At 43.8% G+C, this 14,654-nt stretch overlaps 1 protein-coding gene across 2 annotated transcripts in view; it reads right to left on the bottom strand.

The window, feature by feature from the left end:
* Window positions 1-7,422: 7,422 nt before the first annotated feature.
* NiPp1 (nuclear inhibitor of protein phosphatase 1) overlaps window positions 7,423-14,654 on the bottom strand; it is a 111,794-nt gene continuing 104,562 nt past the window's right edge. For both annotated transcript variants that reach the window (XM_080274773.1, XM_080274772.1), the window contains 2 exons: window positions 11,739-11,948; window positions 7,423-8,980 (listed from right to left, as the gene is read on the bottom strand). In XM_080274773.1, coding sequence (XP_080130899.1) covers window positions 8,837-8,980; window positions 11,739-11,948 — 354 coding nt within the window. In that variant the 3' untranslated portion in view covers window positions 7,423-8,836. The remainder of the gene's footprint in view (window positions 8,981-11,738; window positions 11,949-14,654) is intronic.

The following is a 14,654-nucleotide window of genomic DNA, read 5'->3' as shown; positions in this document are numbered from 1 at the left end:
CACCTTATCCTACCCTACACTACTTTACCCTTCCCTACCCTACAGTACACTACTTTACCCTACATTACATTACCCTACATTACCGTACATTACTTTACCCTACCCAGCCCTACATTGCTTTACCTTCCCCTACCCTCCCCGACACTACTGTCCTCTACCCTGCCCTACCTTACCCTACCCTACCCAACATTATTTTACCCTACCCTATCCAACCCTACACTACTGTCCTCTACCCGACTCTACCCTACCCTACACTACCCTACCCTACCCTACCCTACCCTACACTACACTACTTTACCCTCCCCTCCTGTACCCTACCCTACCCTACCCTGCCCTGCCCTACTTTACGTTACCCTACCCTGCCATACACTGCTTTACCCTCCCCTTCTCTACCCTACCCAACACTACTACAACCGAATCTACCTACCTACCTCCTCTACCCTACTCCAAGACTAAAACCTACGCATTGCATCCCCAGGCACCCCATAACCCATGCAGTGGAGAGCATTATTGAAGCTCGCAGTTTTAAGATTTTTTCAAGATTTATTGAAAAAAAAAAAAAATTAGTAGACTGGGGGGATTTCATAATGTGTATTTATAATTTGTATGTTTTATGTGTTCATCGATTTATGGTTTGTATTCGTATATCTATCTATCTATCTTTATGTATCATTGTTTAAATACACTTTCCACACTGACTTCATCTAAAATTGCCATCTCTCCATCTTAAATGCCGAGTTGTAGCGAATGCTACAACCCTGCCCTGCTCTGCCATAAACTACCATACACTTCACCCCACCCTACCCTACCCTGCCCTACTCTTCTCTCTCTGACTTCACCATACCCACTGCCCTACGGTTAACTACCATACTCCTCACCACCCTACCCTGCCCTACTCTTCTCTCCCCTGCCCTGTCTCTCCTTGTCTCTCCTACCCCACCCTACCTTAACTTAACTTGCTTTACCCTACCCTACCCAACCCATCTCACCCTACCTTGTTCCACCCTACCCTACCCTTCCCTGTCCTACCCCATTCTTCTCGACACTACCCTACTCTTTGCTACTCTGCCCTACCCTACTCTTCTCTACTCTACCCTACCCAACCCTACAGTTCTCTATCCTACCCTAGCCTACCATACTCTTCCCTACCATACCCTGACCCACCCCAACATTACCCTACTCTTCTCTACCCTACCCTACCCCATCCTACTCTTCTCTGCCGTTGCCTACCCTACCCTACCGCATACCAGTACTACGCTTCTTTGCCCTACCATACCATACACTACACTACCCTACCCTACTCTACTCTAATCTACCCTACCCGACCTCATTCTACCCTACCCAACCCTACACCATCCTATTCTTCTCTACCCTACCTTATTTTACCTCACCCTACTCTACTCTGCCTCATTTTACCCTACCCTACCCTTATTTAATATCTCTACGACTGTTTTTTTTTTTTACTATTTTTTCTTTCTACCTTCAGATAATTTTCTTCAGTAGCCTTTTCAAATTGGAGAGAGGTTAGGTGGGATGCAGTGGGGTAGGATCAGGGTTGGGTGGTGTGCAGTGGGGTAGGATCAGGGTTGGGTGGGGTGCAGTGGGGTAGGATCAGGGTAGTAGTAATTGTAGTTGTTCCCCAGGCAGTCTGGCCGAACAGCCCCGAGTCCCTTGGGAAGGCCGTGGCCGAGACCGGGCCAGGGATGTTCTACGTACGATAATTATCGTATTTGTACTATAATTTGGGATGCCTGTACGATGTACGATATCACATAAAAAAATACGATAATTTTTGTCTTTCAGCCTCCCTAGATTTTTTTTTTTTTATATATATATATACTGCAGGTTAACAACACTCACTACTCCCGCCACACGGTTCATTGCGCCCACACCCCAGTAACCCACGCTTCCCATGAGTCACTCACGAAATTCATTTCCCCTCCCAGTCCCATGGGAGGTCAGAGCCAAGCCCGGCCGACCCCATAAATGTCAAGGACTTTACTTGGTGCTTGGTAGTGGTCTGGTTCAATGCCCTGGCCAAGCTGTAGTGCTGCTGTACCCACTACCCACTCTGCAACTTTGTATAGGACTTCAGTAAAGTCGTAAGTACAGTTGATATGCTGGTATACATAAAGCTTTGCAGGATATTCTTAATTTCTTACCGGGAAACGTGAGTGTAAGGAAGGCAAAAGTAATGTACCGTCTAATTACTAGTTTGTATTCACCTAATTGTGATTCTCCTGGATTGACTCAGTCAAGCTCATGATGCCCCGTCTACATTTACCATTTCATCATACTTTTTTTACACACCATCTCGTCTGGTAACTTGTTTCAATTGAAAATTTACCTGTACGATAATTTTAGGGTCATATACGATAATTTTCAGGCTACGGTACGATATATTGGGTCTCTGGGCAGAACATCCCTGGACCGGGCTTTCCCACAGAGCTCTCAAAGAGTGTATGTTGTGTTGTTGGCGTAGGTGATTGTGTGCAATGCAGTCTTGCATAATGTGCTTAATAGTATGGGGTGCTGTGTTGCATCCTAGACTGGCATCAGCGACGGAGTCATCCAGCCTCTTCTGGTAGCTTAAGAGGGCTGGATGGTGCCTGCATCTCAGCCTGGCCAGGTGGACCCTGTCCTCACGAAGGAGATAAGATTCAGAAGGGTTGATGTCTGGAAGCCGTGGATGCAGCTGTATGTTGTCTTCAAGTGCCTAAATGGAGCCGCGAGTGATCTGAGTGTGGATATATGCTTCTGGAAGCTGGTCTGAGGTGGGCGAGGGGGGAGAGATGACAGTATTTGTGTATGGTATCGTGTGCTGGGTGTTGTTTTGATGTTCCTTGGTGTGGGTGGATGTGCTGCCATGTAGTATAGTGGATGTTGTGGGTTTGTGGAGGCTGCAGCAAGAAACTGGGTGCCTCTCATGTCTAGGTGATCCTTGACTTCGATTACTTTGGTTTCTTGATGTAGGTGGTCTGTGGGTGTAGTAACTGTGCAGCCTGTGATTATTTTTAGGGCCTTGTTCTGAATGGTCTGTAGAGTGTTGTAGTGTGTTTTGGTGAGGTTAGAAGCCCAGGTAGGGCTTACATAATTCATCACTGAACGCAAGTATTGTTTGTATACTGTGGTGGTGGTTTCTTTGTTGTGTCCGAATGTTGTATGGGCCTGTGACCTCAAAGCATCGAGTCTTGGTGTTATTTTATTTTTAATGTTTGTGATGTGTTGTTTAAATGACATTGATGTATTGTATGTTACACCAAGGATTTTGTGTGTGTGTGTGTGTTCTTACCTAATTGTATCTTTACAGGAATGAGTCAAGCTCGTACTGTCCCGTGTCTTAAACCATATTTATCGTACATATCCTTAAATTTGTGAATTGTTTTGGCACGCACTATTTCATTCGGTAGTGCATTCCGTTGATCATTTGCTGTTTGGGAAACTGAATTTCCTTACGTCTTTATCACCTCTCTTCTTATGCAGTTTTTTGCAGTGTCCTCTTGCTGATGCTTCTCCATATGTTAAGTAATCATTTATGTCTATTTTCTCCTTCCCTGATATGCACATATAGCATTATCATGTCACCTCTTTTCCTTCTCTCCTGTAGTGTTGGTAGATTCAGTTTATTTAGTCTTTCTTCGTAGCTTAGGTCCCTTAAGCTTGGCATCCATCTTGTAGCGGCCCTTTGGACTTTTTCAATCTTGTCTATGTGCTTTTTGAGATGAGAACTCCAGACTACTGATGCATATTCCAGGGTTGGTGTGTGTGTGTGTGTGTGTGTGTGTGTGTGTGTGTGTTTATGGTGAGGTGTGGGATGTGACTGTGTTCTGCTGTCCAGTTTGTGAGAAGGGTCACTGTAGATTTGGCTGGGGCTATTTTGAAACTGTTTGTGGTGAACCATTCGTGTAGTGTGTTGAGGTAAGGTTAAATAATGTGTGCAGCTGTGTTTGCGTTTTGGTGCGTACATGTGTTATATCATCTGCATAGGAGTCTTTGTGTATCTGTGGTGTGTGGGGTGTGGGTATGTCGTGCATGTATAGGTTAAAGAGTGTAGGGGACAAAACAGATCCTTGGGGGACGCCGTTTGTTAAGTTTCTGATGTTAGAAGAATGACCGGCAAATGTTACGTGTGCATATATGCCTGCTAAGTAGTTTGCCAGCCATCTTTTTGTGTTATTGTGCATGTTTGTGTTATTTTGTTTGTGAGGTTGTGGCGGGGGATGGCATCAAAAGCTTTGCTAATGTCTAGTGTGATTAGGACTGTGCTGTATGGTGGCCTAGCTGAATTCATGCCATCGAAAACTCTTTGTGTAAGGTCTGAAAGAAGGGAGTTTGTGGAGTGTAGTGGCCTAAAGCCATGTTGTGACTGGGCTAGGGGAATGTGAGGTGTGACTATAACCAGTCGTTCAGTGACTTTAGAGGGGGTGCAGAGGAGTGTGATGGGGCGGTGTGAGGAAGGTAACGTGCGGTCTTTGTTGGGTTTAGGGATAGTGATGATAATGCCATGCTTCCAGATGTTGGGTATTATGTTGTGTGAGTAGCTGTAGTTTGATATGTTGGTGAGTGCTTGTATGCCTTGTGGTCCAAGGTGTTTAAGGTGAATGTTGCTTATGTTGTCTGGTCCACAGGCAGATGAGTGCTTGAGGCTGTTAATAATGTGCTTTGTCTGGTTGTAAGTGAAAGGTGCGTAGTCTGGGTGTGTGGGGAACTGTCTCTTACGTCGGATGATACGTCGGTCTTCGGCGATGGGGGTTTAGATGGCTGACTTGTGAAAAGTGATTGATGAGAGTGTTTGCTTGTTGTTTGTTTGAGGGTATGGTGTCTGTTGTTGTGATGGCAGCGTGTGATTGTGTGTTGCTGTTGGAAAGTGTGATGCTGTTTAGTGTTTTGTAGAGTTTGTTGATGTTTGTTTTGTGGTCAAGTGTTTGGAGGTAATTTTTCCAGTTTAGTGTTTGCTGTTCTGATATTTTATTGTTTATTTTGAGTGTTGAGGTCTTGTATTTGTTGTACGGTGTCTTGTGTATGGGGTGTTGGGGAGTGTCGCAGTGTGTCCCGTTGTCTGATGAGGCCTTGAATATCTGGTGTGAAGTTGGATTTGTGTCTCTTTCTGTTGCCTCTAGGGATGTGTCTTTTGTCTGCGTTTTGTATAATTGTATTGAAAGTGTGCACAGAGGTGTTGATGCTTGTGATGGGTGTACTGTTTAGTGTTTCGAAATGTTGTTCTGTTTCAGTTACAAAGGCCTCCCAGTTGGCTCTCTTATAATTAGTGTGTGTGTGTTTGTGGCCAGCTGGGGTGATTCTGGTTTTGGTAGTGATGATGATTGAGAGGTGATCAGAACCTAGGGTTTTGACCACTCTCCATGACGTAGTGGGGGCGAGGTTTGGAGAGCCGAAGGTGATGTCTGGAAATGATGGGAGGAAGAGGGCTTGGTGTGGTAAGGGTATGTTGGTCTAGATTGTTCAGTATGAAAAGATTATCTGTCTGAGATTGTAGTACCAGCCCTCTGTCTGTGTCAGGGTTGTTGACATGCCAGGCCGACGAGTTGGCATTGAAATCACCACCCAGGATGATGCTGGGTATGTTAGTGATGTGGTGTATCTGTGGAGAGTAATTGTGTGGTACTGTGTGGGACAACTGGGGGGGAATATTTGTTACCAGTGCGTATTTTAACTGATTGTATTTCTGTTGTTGTGTCATGTTGGGGGAGAAGTGACTTTGTGTGTGCACTGGTATCTGCAAAGTTGATGGATTTGTGTACCAGGGTGATGAGTACACCGCCACTGTCGTTAGCCACCGCCATCAGGGTTGGGTGGGGTGCTGTGGGGTAGGATCAGAGTTGGGTGGGGTGCAGTGGTTTAGGATCAGGGTTGGGTGGGGTGCAGTGGGGTAGGATCAGGGTTGGGTGGGGTGCAGTGGTGTAGGATCAGGGTTGGGTGGGGTGCAGTGGTGTAGGATCAGGGTTGGGCAGGGTGCAATTGGGTAGGATCAGGGTTGGGTGGGGTGCAGTGGAGTAGGATCAGGGTTGGGTGGAGTGCAGTGTTGTAGGATCAGGGTTGGGTGGGGTGCAGTGGGTTAGGATTGTGGTTGGATGGGGTGCAGTGGGGTAGCAGCAGTGTTGGGTGGTTTGCACAGGGGTAGGATTGGGGTTGGGTGGGGTGCAGTGGGGTAGGATTGGGGTTGGGTGGGGTGCAGTGGGGTAGGATCGGGGTTGGGTGGGGTGCAGTGGGGTAGCAGCAGTGTTGGGTGGGGTGCACAGTGGTAGGATTGGGATTGGGTGGAGTGCAGTGGGGTAGCAGCAATGTTGGGTGGGGTGCACAGGGGTAGGATTTGGGTTAGGTGGAGTGCAGTGGGGTAGAGCAGTGTTGGGTGGGTTGTATAGGGGTAGGACCAGTGTTAGGTGAGGTTCATTGGGGTAGGAACGAGGTTGATAGGGGTGCAGAGGGGATTCAGTGGTGGTGATTGGGGTGTAATGGGATTGATTGATGATCATTCAGTCAACCCCACTGGAACCTAATCAACATCTCTCCTTCACCCTCTGCACCACTACTTGTGATAGGAGCAGAGTTAGGTGGGATGCAGTGGGATTGAAGCGGTGTTGGGTGGGGTGCAGTATGGGATGAGTGGTGCTGAGTGGGATGCAGTGGGGTTGAAGTAGTGCTGGGTGGGGTGTAGTGTGGGATAAGCAGTGTTGAGTGGGGTGCAGTGGGGTTGAACCAGTGTTGGGTGGGATGTAGTGCAGGATGAGCGATGTCGAGTGGGGTGCAGTGGGGTTGAAGCGGTGTTGGGTGGGTGTAGTGGGGTTGAAGCGGTGTTGAGTGAGCTGCAGTGAGGGATGAGCGATGTGTGTAAATTATCCACAGGAAAATGAAAAGCAGAGACAGTAAGTACTTCCATGCATTACATTTTGAGACAGACAGTCGACCTGGAATATGACTTTAACACAACCAGCATGGAAAGCTTACCTTCAGTTAAGAATATATGAGCACGACTCATTCAGTCCAGTGGCTTAGTACGTATTGTCATATGATCAAACCTAGTGTTCAATATTTGTGCCTCACTTGGAAAATGAAAATAGCCCTGAAAATCCAAGATTCGTACTGGCTCAACATTTTATGACCATAAGTGAGTAATAAAGTAGTGTGTAGCTGAAGCATTAACCAGTGTGGTAGTGTAAAGGGATGGGGAAAGAAATATTGGGTAACTGTATTGCCACAATTTTTCAGTGCCATTAGAAATGGGAATCAGGATCATGAGACGTGCCATTATTTGTGAAGCTGATGATGTTGATGAAGAGATCTTTGAAAAGCTGGATAAAAAAAAAAAAGGGGGGGGGGGGAGAGTTACACCATGATGAACACATTAGGCAGAATTTCTACACAGTCCCTAAATAAATCATTTATTTACTCCTAGTAACAGTACTTTTTACAATTAATCATAGCAATACATAAGTTGTAAACTTAAATCATTAGGGATAAATTTTCTAGCATTCACTCATATAATTAACACAACAGCACACCATTACTGAATCAACAGAGACCAAGTACAGCATTTGGTGATATCACTTGACATTTTCAGCCAATAGCTCCTTTACACTTCTGCAACTAACCCTCGGACTTATAAGGTAATCCCTCAGGGGAAAAAAAAAATCAGCCTGATAAAAATACCTGAGTCTTCATAGCAACAAAAGGGTTAACTTTTTTTTTTTTTTTTTTTTTAACCTACTGGCTTCTACAGGTTTCCCTCAGTTTGATAAAATAGCTTGACCACACATAAGTATACTAAGTTCATTTATAGTAATTTGCTTCAACTCACAATGTATGAAGATGTCAAATTGATGCCATTTGTCTTTGAGTTGATGGAGACCTCTAGTATCAACCCATAGGGTTAAAAACATATCTCACTGACTTTATATGTGTGAGGGTGATGCTTATGAATATAATTCCAACTAATGTTAGATGATTTTTTTTCCCCCCAGCTGAGAGAGACCTATTATTGCCAAAGGGATTACAAAGTAAAAAGCTATTAGTTGCCTAAACCCTAATATGCCAAGCCCACTGTATAAATCCACATTGTTTGCTAGTGCCAGACCACCTGTTATATATATTTTTCTTAAGCTCTGAAAACTGCATAACTTTTTTTATATAAATGTAGAGAAATGTCTAGTGCATCACTTAATAAATGTGAATGCATATGGGGGAGGAGGAGTTGACCATCTCCCTGGGGGATATTAAGGAAATGAAATACCACCAAAGGGAGAGGTGAGGAGTGCTCAGTACCTCCAATGGGGGAATATGGTTTTGAGTGTGTAGGACTGTCATGCAGGACATATGGGGGATGCCTGTTACCCATACGTTGGTGCAATCATTATCCTCAGGTTTCTACAGCTAACAATAAATGGATGGTGTTGGCCCTAGCGCTGATCAAATGGATGCTGGCACTTAAGGGTTAACTTTAAAATAAAGCATACACAATGGCAGTCCTCATTTTATACTGTTGTAAAAATTGTCACAAAATTCTGATACTGACACTGACATAGAAAAATACAAATCTATATCTAGACAGTTACTAAATATTGCAACCTGCATGCCATTCTTTTCTCACAGCTCTATAAAACTAATATTCCTAGTCATAGATATCTGGCATCTGTACAGTATCTTACATTTGTCTTTCTTCCCTCTGTCTGCTCCCATTACCTCCATGCTAATGGCTCCCTTTTGTTACAGGACATCCAATAATTTGCTGTTCATTACTACTTCCATATCCCTCATCGATAATCTTGCTCTGTCAACTTCTGCATTTTGCATTCAGCATCTTGCGACTGCCACTTACAAAAGACTAGACTAAGAGAGAAGGCGTAGGTTTTTTGCCAGGCCAGGCCTCTTTGGCGTACTTCTTCTTCTTCGGTTCATCAGGATCAACTGAGACTTGTATGTGTGCTGGCAACTCTGCATTAATTGGTTCTGGTGGAGCAAGCTCCACCTAGATGAAAGGGGAAGAAGAAAAATCAATTATTGACAGTATGAATTTAATTTACGTACAATACTGTAATATAAAAAAATTAATAAAAATAACAATCCTACAACTATGGCAAATCTTTGCTGACCAAAATACTCTTATATGCTGCTAATCTGTTACTAAATTTTGGTAACCCATGAAATTTCTCGGCATCAAATTGTGATTTTAATAGTTATAAATTTTTTTGGTTACAGCTCAACCAAACTCTTTTGTACTATAACCAAATACAGTAATCCCTGTACTATCTGGACGCCCACTATCCGGACTCCCCACTTACCAGACATTTTGGGCCCAGGCCTTTGAACACCCCCCCCACACCAAAAAAAAAAAAAAAAAAACAAAAAAATCTTCAACTGTACTTTGAAATCAGCGCACAGCGCCGAACAGCTGTGTTTACGCTCGCTGCTTGCTTCCCCCATCCCTCCCCAGTTACCACCTGACTGCCATCCTGACTAGATGCTCATCCAATGGATGCCACACATGCTCGTATTTGTCAATAAACAGTGAATAAACTGCAATACCGTGCCACTAGACCCCACGGGAATTTACAGTGTTGTGCAGTGTTATGAAATTAGAATTCAGAGTGCAAAGATTAAGTACAGAGTGTAAACCGGCGGTTGAAACTGGCAGTTAAAACTGGCGTGGTGCAACCAAGAACAGAATGTGCAGTGTTAAACAATTATAACTCATAATGCAAAGGATTAAGTGCAGCACAACACTGGATTACTGTACGTGCTTCAAGAGCATTTTCACCACTGCCAGAGCCTTAGAGGAGGCAGGTTAACCTTTGTAATGAACAGCCACGGACGTGTTGTAAGTACCCTGTAAACTGCTAAAAATTTTCCATACTCACTTCTAATTCCTCATTCTCTAGTTCCTTTTCATTTATTTCATACTTTCTGTCCCTTGTGTGAATAGGGTCTTAAATAGGTGCTATGCATGTCCAGTTATGTAGGTGGGTTTCTGAGTTAGGCTGGGTTAGGGTCCATAAGTACCAGTCCAGGAGGCAGGGACCCATTATCCGGACGGACCCCACTTTCTGGACATGCCTTTGGCTCTATTACATCGGATAGAGGATGGATTACTGTATTTTCTGAATAAATAATACTAATAAATAGCAGGCCTAGGCATCCTGCAACCAGTAGAATAATATTGGCTGATGCATCCCAAGCCCTATGGTTCCTGTCACACTTTCAGAACTGGGAAACACAAAACACTCATTAAAGTTAAAACTGTTCAACAATTACTTCTTACTGTATCAAATTCCAAGCTGATGAATGGGAAAGGTGGCTGCAGAGTAACAGTAAACATGACTGGGTTTGGTGGTGTGCAGGGATGGAATATGTTACTGGAAAATGTGACATGACTGAAAAACGAGAAGACATTAGGAGCTGATGAAGTGTATGCCAAGATCAATAGGCTTAAATGTGGTGTCAACACGTGGGTTGGCGGAGGGTCAGTGCTCCACCCTGTAAAGCAACTAACTCAAAGACAAGTGGACACCCCTTGTGGGATTATGGCATCTGGCAATAGGTAGGAGACTAGACTGAGGATTTTGTTGGAAATATATACAAAAGCTTTGATGAGTAGAACTGTACTAGCAGTGTTGAAAAAGGCTACCATTGTGCCCTTGTGCAAAAATAAAGGTGATCAAAGTGACTGGAGAAAGCTGAGGCAGATGAATGTGAACAAAAGGTAACCAAGGAGTGAGAGACAATTTGCTTGGAATAACTGGTTTAAAGTTTGTGTAATGCATACAGGAAATGTTTGGTTAAGAATATAACCACTGTGTGGTAATGTAAGGATGTCAACTGCTATAAGTAAGAAAAGAATTTTAGTAGGATACAGTGGTATACAGAGCAGCAGAAGACAGTAAAAAGTGGCAGCTGAAGGAGTGAGTAAGCAGCAAATGCCGCCTGAACTGTAAATCTCTTTCTTTCTCTTCCTCAAATGACAAAGGTATTGGGTTGAGGAGAGATGCTGTGGAAGAAAGAAATGGAGAGAGTGAGATGGCTGAAGGGCTTCCAGTCATCTGCTAAGTCAAACTGGGTGGGGTTGGAGATAAGAGGGGTTGATGCTGTGACAATTGTTTATTTTTATTTTTTCTATTTATCTATCTATCATCCAATCCTACATTGCCCCATGAGGAGCATAGGAGCCCGGGGCTAATTATCATTATTTTAAGAGCAGAGGTGGGAAGCCTCAATATGGTAGGAAGTGTAGTAGGCCAAGAAGAAGGTGGATGAATATGGTATATGAGAAAGCAAGGAATGAAAACTGATAAAGCTAATGAACTGACAAGGGACTGAGGTGGCTGAATGATGCAAGGATGGACGAATGCATGATAGAGTTTTGGACCCTCTTTCAACTTGACAGTTGGAATAACCATTTGGTAGTCTATGTGAAGTGCAGCAATACAGAAAAATACAAAATAAAATATGTGCAGATGATTAGGCTTATGAGACTGAACCAGGATTCACAAGGGTTAAATAATATGTGCTATTGACAGTTCTTCCATTTTTGTATTTTTTCTTTCCTTAGGTGAGAAAAAGGGTCATGATGATGATAATTATGATGTTTTGATGGTGTGCATATCATCAGATGATCTATTTCACATATGCAAGAAGCCTATGCACACCAAAATAAGAGCAAGAAAAGGAAAAACATAGTTTCCAAAGGTTGGACACTTGTCCAGTTTACAGGATGAAAATCTGCAAATTACCTCTGGTGCTGGATTAGGCAAAGGCATGCCCAACTTGGAGGACAGCAGAGATGAAAACATGGAATGGTGAGTGCCGCCATGAGGATGCTGTTCTGGCGGTAAGTCAGAGTACAGGCCATCACCTCGCGGATACTGTAGTGGATGAGTCTTGTTCCCAAGGTCGTCTCGTGAACTACTCGACACAAGGCCACTGATGTCTAACCGTCGTTTCTGTGAATTACAAGTTGTTTAGGACATCAGCAATTAACCTGACAGCTCTTTAAAGTTGCTGCACTGGTATCTGATATGCTTTTAATCCCCTGAACATTGTAACTACACTGTTCTGACTACCCAAGTTATTTAATCCTTTGAGTACTAAATGCGAATAAAGTTTAGATACATATGGTAATATTCGTTGGTGGGACCTAACTCAACTCTAGTCCAAAGCCGTGGAAAAACTTTAGGTCACTAGGACTTAATCTGACCATTATTGAGGAGGTTGGAAATCTGCACTCAAGGTTATACGATCTGCCTGTGGGCTGTGGCACCACTGTGAAGAGCCTACACTGCGCCTACCTGCTGCAAGGACTGCCTCACTCCTGTATATTCAGTTTCAGAAATGACTTTTTAGGTAAGTTCCATTTAAGAAAATGGTATGAATGGTAAAGTTGGTAATGTGAAGGTGGATGGAATAGTTGGTGATTGGGGTGTGCCTGCTGAGATAGATGAGAATGGGAGTGCGTTAGTGGACATTTGTGCTGGGAGGGGGTTGGTGATAGCCAATACCCTCTTCAGGCATAAAATGATCCACAGGTATACATGGCAAGTGATGAGAAGGGTGGGTGGTGAACTGAATGAAAGGAAGGCAATGACTGATTATGTGTGTGTGGATGAAAGGATGCGAAGATGTGTAATGGATGCAAGAGTGTTTAGAGGTTGGGGGAGTGGACTTTCTGACCACTACTTGGTGGTGGCCAGAATTAGGATGCAAGTAAGATGGAGGAATAGAAGAAGGGAAAGACGAGAGGAAGGAGTAGTTGCTGGGAGAGTGGAAAGGTTACAAGAGGATGAGAAAAAGGCAGAGTATAAGAGAGAAGTGGAGGAACGATTGGGCAAATATGAATTGGAGCAGATGGGAGACGTGGAAGGTATGTGTAAGATATTTACAGAAGAAATATGTGCAGCATGTGATGTGGTGTGTGGAAGGAAGAGAAGACGGAGGGGGGTGCAAGGAACAGCGTGGTGGACTGAAGAGGTGAAACAGGCTGTGGCACAAAAGAAGAAAGCATACAATGAATGGATGAGAAATAGGGGCGTGGAAGAAGTTGAGAGGCGGAAGAGAGAGTTATATGTGGAAAGGAAGAGAGAGGTGAAAAGATTAGTAAGAGAGTGGATGAGGAATTTGGAAGGAATTTGAGTGTAAAGTGGAGGGACTGTAAGAAAATGTTCTGGAGAGAAGTGAAAAGAGTAAGACAGGGTGGAAGTGAAGTTAGCAGGGGAGTGAAAGATAAAAATGGTAGATTACTAGTCGAGAAGGGAGAAAACGTGAGCAGATGGAGAGAACACTTTAAGGAATTGTTGAACAAAGAGGATGGAAGTAATGCGAGTATAAGTGGCTGGGGAATGGCTGGGAGAAGGAGGGAGGTGAGAAGACAGGAAGAAATCAGTAGGATAGAAGTTGTGGAAGCAATGAAGAAAGTTAAATCGGGGAAAGCCCCAGGAATTGATGGAGTGTGTGGTGAAATGCTGAAGCATGGGGGAGAGATAGTAGTAGAATGGATGTGGAAGATGTGCAGATTGGCCTGGGAGGAAGGTAGAGTCCCAGAGGATTGGAAGTCAGGTATAATTATTCCCTTGTACAAGGGAAAAGGTGAAAAAGAAGTGTGTGGTAATCATAGGGGCATTTGTCTTCTTAGTATAATAGGAAAAGTGTATGGTAGGATACTTATAGACAGAGTTAGAGAAAGAACAGAGAAATTAGTTGGAGAAGAACAGGGAGGCTTTAGGAAGGGAAGAGGTTGTGTAGATCAGATATTCATTCTTAGATCTTTAGTGGAAAATATTTCTAGAGAAGGGAAAGAAGTTGTATGCGGCTTTCATGGATTTGGAGAAAGCATATGACAGGGTGGATAGACAAGGATTGTGGAAAGTGTTAAGAATATATGGAGTAGATGAGAAGTTGTTGAATGCTGTGAAGAGTATGTACAATGGTGCGAAGGCTGCAGTGCGTGTGGATGGTGAACTAAGTGAATTTTTCTCTTTGAAAGTTGGTTTGAAACAGGGATGTGTCATGTCTCCATGGTTGTTCAATCTGTACATGGATGGGGTAATAAAAGAGGTACAAGGTAGGGTAGTGGATGTTGGAGTGGCCCTGGTGAGAGAGGATAGTGTTTGGAAACTCCCTGTACTGTTGTTTGCAGATGATACTGTGTTGTTGAGTGAAGACGAAGGGGAACTGCAAGGCTTGGTGGATGAGTTTGAGAAAGTGTGTAAGAAACGAAACCTAAAGGTGAATGTAGGAAGAGTAAAGTGATGGTCTTTGAGAGAGGTGAAGTCAGTGAATGTACAGCGAGGTTGGATGGTGAGGAATTGGAAAATGTGAGTACATTTAAGTATTTGGGTAGTGTGATGAGTAAGGATGGAGGTTTGGAGGGTGAAGTGCTTGAAAGGGTACAGCAGGGAAGAAAGGTTGCTGGTTCCTTGAAAGCAGTGATAAGAAACAGGGAAGTGAGCATGGAAGTGAAAGTTACTACATGACAGTATTGTGATACCAACTCTAACGTACGGAAGTGAAGCTTGGACATTGTTGGAAGGACACAAGTCAAGAGTGAGAGCAGTGGAAATGAGTTATTTAAGAGGAGCCTGTGGAGTCACGTGGAGAGACAGGCTGACGAATGAGGATATAAAGGAGCGTTGTGGTGTGGATGTGGATGTGAT

Source organism: Coenobita brevimanus, chromosome 59 (genome assembly GCF_032717465.1).
Source record: "Coenobita brevimanus isolate Jiangsu-jjx chromosome 59, ASM3271746v2, whole genome shotgun sequence".
Lineage (NCBI taxonomy): Eukaryota > Metazoa > Arthropoda > Malacostraca > Decapoda > Coenobitidae > Coenobita > Coenobita brevimanus.
The sequence above is the reverse complement of the archived record's forward strand: the minus strand, read 5'-3'. Positions and strand labels throughout refer to the sequence as shown.